At 29.1% G+C, this 8,679-nt stretch overlaps 1 protein-coding gene across 1 annotated transcript; it reads right to left on the bottom strand.

The window, feature by feature from the left end:
- Window positions 1–834: 834 nt before the first annotated feature.
- Window positions 835–1,857, bottom strand: LOC103568809 (protein 60A-like). The gene has a single exon (XM_008545783.1). The coding sequence runs from the start codon at window positions 1,855–1,857 to the stop codon at window positions 835–837; it is 1,023 nt and encodes a 340-aa protein (XP_008544005.1).
- Window positions 1,858–8,679: the final 6,822 nt, after the last annotated feature.

Genomic DNA, 8,679 nt, shown 5'->3' with positions numbered 1-8,679 from the left:
TTCGTTCGAAATACGCTGATCTTTTTTTCGGAGTAAACAGTGTAAATGAATTTCGATTTCCTTCTGCCAAGAAAATTATTCTTCCAAAAGTTATTTTTTAGTAATTTATAAATTTTTACAATAAAAGATATTTTTATATACCTTAAATATTTAATTCCTCAAAAATATCATGTGACGAGGGTCCTGATTGACTTATATGAATTGATGGGGATTGATGTCACCTGAAATTTCTTACGAAAATAAGTATGGTAAAATATGAAATAAAAAAAAAATCGAGGCTAGTGATGAAGTAGGCTCAGTATCTGCATGACACTTCATAGGCCAGGCTGCAAATTGTCATCAAGTTGAATGCAAAAGTTGGTATTTCTAAAATGACGGAAAGCTGCGGTCAATTTTTCCAGAAAGTCGGCGACAGGTTATGGCTGTAGATTGTCGCCAATTTTCTGGGAAAATTTTCGACAACTTGTAGTCAACAGTTACAAAAAATTGAAGTTGACGTCAACTTGATCGCAATTAATTGACACCAACTTTATGATCAGGAAGTATCGTTATTAGAGTGGTAAGTCGGCCACTGATCCCAAGAAATTTTATGTCACGACAAGTGATTCCTAGTGTGATCAATTGTCGGGGATCGGTTGTCTGTAACCATAATTCTTAATTATTTTATGTAAACAGAAAAATAATAGTACATTGTCAAACGATTTATTAAATAAATAATTAATGTAACAATAATTTTTACATATAATAAATATTTATATATATGTCGCGTAACAAACAAAGTTCGATAAAAATATAAAAATGTACAGTTCAATAAAATTTTTTTCTAAATTTCCCTCAAAGGCACTGACAACTGGCAACAGCTATTCGTTTCATCTTTTCTAGAATAATATTCTGATTATTACCATAATAAAGAATGTCCATTGATGAGAATTTTTTAGCCGCACAACACGGAATTGGTACTCGGTCAGGATATGCACTGTGAGCTAATAATTGTAAGTAACTGTGCATAGTATCTCTCTCCGTTATGAAACTAGACAATGAACAGTCACCGGCACAAAATGATAGTTTATACTCTACAGGTGCTATTATAAAATCAGCCCATCCAAAATCAGAAAAAGATATCGTAAATGGTCTCACTTGACACGAACCGTATCGGCCAACATGCTTACGAACTTTTGGAACATGATAACTTTTATCAATTATAAGCTGTCTTAAATCTCGCTTCAGCCGAAAGTCATTGACGGAATCATCAAGAAAACTATCATCAATTCCGTAGCTCGTTTTCAAATATCCTACAATAAATGGATCCATGTCTCGTTTAGGTTCCGACTCAACATTAACGATTCCAATGTCACCTAAAGTCAAATTTTTATTTTCGCAAGATTCATTCATTGGAAAAACATTAACATAAATTCCATTATTTGTTTCCGGATGACGTAACCATTTATAGAACAACGAACTGATATTTAGTGTAATCCATCCTTCATAGTTCTTATTGACAACTGATTTGGTCACAAGATGATGGTTCAAATTTTTAGATTTTCTGAGTTCGTACACTTCAATAAAATAAAAGTCACAATTGTCTTCAAAAGAAATGTTCTTACTGTTATCATTTTGATAATTTTGGGTTTTATAAGATTTTTTAAAAAGTCTTAGATCAGCGAATTGCAATGTTCTACTTTCCCGTACTTTCGTTACATTAAAAAACATCATTTCACCATAATAATTATGTATATGTCTATAATTAGTAATTTTTTCACCAATGACACTGATAATAACATCACTTTCGTTATATGCTTGTTTATCATATGCAGATAAATATAAATTTTGATGTTCATTATTATTCTCATTATGCATATAAATAGACCGCGAAAAATTTATCACTGATGAATTATTTAATATTTTATTATTCTTATGAGTCTTATTAAGAATTGATGAAAACGCAGCAGTAAAAGAATTTTTAAAAATATTTTTATGCTCCGTTATCAATTCAACAGTCAACTTACTGTTTGAATTTTTATCAGTGATTGAATTATCAATACTTTTTTGAATAAAATTATCATCGTGAGTCGTAGTATCAACTTGGAAAGGTACCGTGAAAGATATTACGACATTGATGTAATCAAAAATTAAAAAAATATAAATAAGAGATATGATGAATTTCATTGTGTAAAAATTATGATTCATTTTGAATACCAAAAGTTTACGCACTCGACGGTTATTCTGAATAGACTAATAGGAAGCTTAAGAAAAACAACTGCTTATAAATAAGTCGAGCATCATAAGTGTATTTAATGTATGTGGAATAAATGTAAATTATGATGTTTCTATTTAATCAGCACTTATAAGTTTGAAGTAACAATTTTGTTACTGATAATATATATAACTATCGCTTTGAATAAGTAAATATTAATTTTTTTCATAGTTTGCTTGGGACATTAGATAAATGTTTAAATGAATTTATTAAGTTCAATAAAATTCCTGGTTGTGTGCCTAAGTTTATTAGAACACTTAATTAAACAGGATGTAATTATTTTTAGATTATAATTAAATGTATTTTTGTAGTAGAAATATACTCTTATCACATATTTAACTTGACCGATAGTTCGTTTCGTCATCGCTTTTTTAGAGCACGAAAAGTCAACTTTTTTTACTGTTAGATCATTTGTTTGAGTCCCCATTATTTATACTTATCGTAATTTAAATACAGAATTTTTACTATGACCAGTAGCAAAACATACAATAGTGACAGTACTTTATGATATGTTACTTTTACTATGGTCATAGTCATTTTTGCATGGGTTTATTTCAATTTCTGAAGGTGGCGAATATGGTCAGGCTTTACTATGACACCGTAGCATTTTAAAGGAGAATAATTTATCCGTGTATTGAATCCGCATTGGCTACGCACTTGATTCCTGTCTATGCTATATTTATTTCGTACTATTCCGTATTGTATTTGCAGCATACCAGATTGGATCTGCATTTATTCTGCAATTGATCCGCATCCATTCCGCAATCGATCTGTAAATTTTTATTATTGACAATTGCACAAAAAAACTTATTATTTTTTTCTTTAGCTACCATGACAATATCGTTCAAAATGGTAAAAGAAAATTCTGGCAAAGTTTGAGCTTTGAGTTGCCTCAGGATCTTGAGATCTTGTGATAAGTCTGATAGTTTTGCTGAAAAAGTATAAAGACCTCGAAATTGATTATAATTTTGAATTCAAGCTCCAATAACTTTTGAATAAATTGTTTTATCAAAAAATGATAAGAGACTTTTTTTGTAGAGCATTTGATTCACTAAAAAATTATATCCTGAGCTTATCTGTACAATGAGCCATTGCCGAGGTATAGAATTCCAAACTTAAATTTTTTTTTCCATGTTATTTTCACGGTAACTAAAAAAAATTTTTTTTGCCTTCTTTAATGTACATATACATATTATTTAGTATAAATGTAAATAAGATGGCTAGACATTCCTTTATACTTGCGAATAAATTATGAGAATGTGAAAAATATGTAAATTAAAAATGTCTATAGATATGAACGGCAAACAGTTTAAGCTTGATAATAGAGTGTGTATTAAATTTGTAAACATTATAATGTATTATAATATTGAATTGGTCTACTTAGTATATATTTGAAGTCTTTAACATTATTTTATCACTTCAACATTTAGCCTCTTACTACCAGTCGATAAAATAATAATTTTTATTGCTCTGTGATATCTATGTACCGATTAAGCTAACACTTATTGTAATGGAAAAAACAAATTTTTTTTCGACATTTATAATTATAATATATCCGAGATCTGAATAAAATTTTATTAACATGTTATCAATATTATATATTGATATAGGCTATTTTTCACGTCCAGAAAATCGTGAGAGTCGTTAGTGATAGAAATTCACGGGAATATAAATTGTTTTCAGAAATGGAAAATTTTATTATTATTAATCATAATTATTCCGTTTATTTTTTTTGCCTGTTAAATAAATATTTGCTGTAGTAGTGGGTAAATTCAGTTGTGCAGTATAATAGCTGTTCTTATCAAGACATTATTAACATTTTCTGTGAAAATTAAATTGTAGGTTAAGAACCTCAATTATGATAAATTAATATTTATCCAGTATAAGTTTTAATCTCATTGTACTTTATAACAGAGTTCAGGTGTCAGACTGCATTAATTACCCAAAAATAAATACAACTTTTTTTCGTTCGTCATTAGATAAATGTAAATATTAATAATTTTATACTTAACCTCATTAGCTATTTTTTTTTACCCTGATTAAACAAAACGATTTGTGACGATTAAAAACGATTAAAAATTAAATCATCATTAATCGTCGTTAAACGTCATAATCGTCATGAATTTTTAGATTTAATCGTCCCAAATCATCAAAAGACGATTCATTATTTTAAGATTAAAAACGATTAATGACGATTAAAATTTCAAATCGTCATGAATCGTCTTTAATCTTCATTCGAAAAATTTAATCGCTTTTAATCATCAATTGACGATTTATGACGATTTAAAACGATTAAAACAGTTTTAATTGTCACAAATCGTTTTGTTTAATCAGGGTAACTTTCCGCTAAGAAAATTAAAAATTTTCAAAAAAAACGGAACTTATTGGTTTCGGTCCGATTTGTGAGAACCGAGTTTTCAATAGATCTCGATATTTTCGGGTCGTAGGAAGCTATTTTGACTATTTTTAAGACGATATCCGAGCGTATGTATGTGTGTATGTACATACGTGTATTTAAACATTCTGTAACTTTTGAACGGATGAACCGATTGGGCTTTTTGAGGTGACGTTTGAAGCCGCTATATTAATTCCAACATCTTGATAAAAATTGAGCGTAATCAGTACAGTGTATTCAGAGACATTTCAAAAACAAAATTTTCAAAAATGTTTTTTTCGGATAATTTGTCATGTACTCAATGGATTCATTCTAAAATTTATTAAGCTCTAAAAATTTATAAACTGCGGTGAATACCATTTTAACCATAAAAATCGGTTTATTTGTTCAAGAGAAACCGTTGCCAAAAGAATTTCAAAAAAGTGTTTTTATTTTTTTTTTTAATGAAATCCAAATCGTTGAACTAATTTATGACAGCTTTTTTTTAACATTAGTAGTTGACAAGTTGTGTCAAATGTCACCTCGAACATCAAAATCGGTTCATTATTTCCAAAGATATTGCCGATATAAAATAAAAAAACAACGATGTACTTCATTATTCTTTTGTTACTGTCTACTACTTGAATTTTCGTAATGAAAGGTGCGACATTTCTATTTTCCAGCTCAACAGCGTAAAGTTCTAGGGCTGGCTCACAAGGTTAGGCTGTTTTCAGATTTTTAAATATAGACCGGGGCAAAATGAGACACGATGGTTTTTAACAAAAATAAATTCAGCTTGACATTATAAAATGATAAAAAATATTGTCTTTTAAGACTTAATAAAATCTATAATAAATAATAAATACTCATATTGTACAACATTGTCAAAACAAATAGTTAAACAGTTCAAATGTCAGTAAATTGCTCGTTAATCTTATCGTCAAAGTATGAACACTTACTTAAGAATGAAAAGTAAAAAAAAAAAAATTAAATCAAGATTCGCGGTGTCTTGCAAACGCCTCGGCACACCTTGGAAATGGCCTATTGTAACGTCCACGCTGGTTTTTCGCCGATCGACCGCCCTCGATACTCGTCAGAATAAATTAACTCTTATGTTAAAACATGTGTGCGTAATATATCCGTATAACCCAAGATTATTGCGTAAAGGAGTTTATCGAGCTTTAGAAGCATATATGTATCCAAGCATCTAGTGTGTGTAATATTTACGGCCATTGTGCGTTTAAACGATTACTTAATAACGAGATATTAGTGTTTAAAACACTCAGACTTTGTTGTTGTATATTGGGTCTTTCTCATGTAAGCGTAAAACTGTCTACTTAAGTGGCCATGCATTGACACCCCCGTAAAAGGGGCGGGAATCGGATTCGGTGTAATCTAACTGGTCTACTTATTAAAGTTCATGGTCTTTTAATGGTATATATGTATTTACGCTTATATAGATTGGAACTATGAAATCTTTAATAAATTTAACTGTTGATCAATAATTAGACTGTCACTTATCGCCTACATTATGATCATAAGTGTAACATTAAGTCGTATAAGTGGAAATCATAGCAAATATAGAGAAGTGAAGACTATAATTATGATTGAAATTAAAAGTAAAAGTACGGGAATTTTTAAAAATTGGAATCAGTATCGGGATTAAATGAAATCTTAGTGAAAAACCATAAGAATCCATGCAAATGATTACGTATGTCAATGACATTTGGTAAAAATCTACAGAAACTCATGTGAAAACTGATAACATTTGTTATGGGAATCTATAAGACCTTCTGTAAATTTATGAGATAATGTCCTAGATGACGTTCGATAGGAATCCATAAAAATTCAGATTGGAATTTATAGAAATTTTTATGAAAATCTATAAGATTCTATAAAAATCTATGAAAATAATTTCCTGTATCAATGACATGTGGTGAAAAACTATAGAACTCTATGTGAAAATTCATGGAATCCGATATGGGATATAAGACCTTCTGGAAATCTATGGGGTAATTTTCTAGATGACGTTAGATAGGAATCCATAAAAATTCAGATTGGAATTTATAGAAATTTTTATGAAAATCCATAAGATTCTATAAGAATTTATGGGAATAATTTTCTCTATTAATGATGTCTAGTAAAAACTATAGAACTCTGTGTGAAAATTGATGGAATCCGATATGGGAATCTATAAGACTATAGAAATATATGGGATAACTTCCTAGATGATGATATGAGATAGAAATCCATAAAAATTCAGATACAAATTTATGGGAATTTGAACGGAGGTCTATAAAATTCCCAAGAATTTATGGGAATAATTTCCGTTGTCAATGACGGTAAAGAATCTATAGAATCACATATGGAAATTTATGAGACCCATATGGGAATTTATTTGATGCCATGAAAACAATTTCGATTTCAATTTTCTGCCAATCCATAAAATTCTGTAAAAATCTGTACGGATAATTTTTATGTCAATTACATCATATAATTCTCTATGGGGAATTCCTCGATAGATTCCCATACAATATGGATAGAAATAGAAAGATGTACGTAAAAATTGAATGACAATAATTTTATGCTGGCGAATATTCCGAAAGAGGTTCCATCTTAGCTGTACGAAATTAGCTAATTATTTATTAGACTTGACAGAATTATAATACTTGTATATGATTTCATTTTAACGACTCATTATAGTCCAACTGCACGGTTCTATTTAAAAGTCATTGTTTGATAATATCTTGTTTAATTTGTTTACTATAGAGCTCTATGCACGATCATGCATACAAAGAAACCTGAATATTATAAAACAAATGCCGACCCAAGGAAAACTTAATTTAAATCTTTACTCCATACGAACATAATTCCATAAAATAAATATATAATAATTAGACATAAATAGTAAAATGTTAATACTTTATTATTATTATTATTATTATTATTATTATTATTATTATTATTATTATTATTATTATTATTATTATTATTATTATTATTATTATCATTATTATTATTATAAGTTATCCAACTTTCGTTTTCTCCCAACATCAACCATAATACCTGACGATTTAAGTAGCTGTTGAAATCTATATCGACAAACATCATGAACTCTATATTATTGTTTGTTATGTTGTGATTGTGAAAATCGAAAACCCGGGGGTGGTATTGTATAAACTGGATGACCAGTCTACGCGTTGAAGTAAATGTGTAACAACAAACAAGAAAATATATTATAAAAATAAATAATACGCACATACGTACATGCATCTATATATATATATACATATATATATATATATATATATATATATATAATCATTTATAACATTAAATGTGTATTAGTCGTACGGCGCTGCTGTGTCTGATAACTGGGCGCCAAGACCACCGACCGTCTGGGAATGTCTCCCAATGAAATAATCGACCGTGCGATTTAAAACCCGAGTACTCGGCATTATCGAACAATGCGGTGTCCGTATATGCGATAGATCGACCGCGTCGGCGAGTCCGGTTCACTATATTATAAACAAATATATGTGTTACATTAACACATTATATACATATATATATATATATATATATATATATATATATATATATATATATATATATATATATATATATATATATATATATATATATATATATATATATATATATGTTTGCTTAAAGAGAGAGAGAACGATGTAATAACAAGTTTAGAACCGGAAGGATTAGACTGACGTATATAGATGATGCATCTCTTGAATGTTTTAAATGCGTAATAAATTGTCAATTTGAATTTTACGAGTGTATAGTTCTTACGTATAAGCATAATTATTGATAAGACCGTTACATTTTTTTTTTTAATAATGTTATGCCGTTTCAATTTTATTGGGCTTAGGAACGGGACCAGAGCATGATTTTTTGAAAATCAGGGAAGTGTATCCGGGAAAAAGTAATTAAGATCTATAGTAGGTTTTTAGAGGTCTGATTTTTCAAAATTAGATCTACGGGGGTGTATAATAATTCAGCGTGAAAATTTTCGGTCAATTCATACCGCGGTGGT

Source organism: Microplitis demolitor, chromosome 6 (genome assembly GCF_026212275.2).
Source record: "Microplitis demolitor isolate Queensland-Clemson2020A chromosome 6, iyMicDemo2.1a, whole genome shotgun sequence".
Taxonomy (NCBI): Eukaryota; Metazoa; Arthropoda; class Insecta; order Hymenoptera; family Braconidae; genus Microplitis; species Microplitis demolitor.
The sequence above is the reverse complement of the archived record's forward strand: the minus strand, read 5'-3'. Positions and strand labels throughout refer to the sequence as shown.

What these genes read in the sequence shown, in the direction of transcription:
- LOC103568809 (XM_008545783.1), bottom strand. Translation starts at nt 1,857, where the DNA reads ATGCATAATGAGAATAATAATGAACATCAAAATTTATATTTATCTGCA.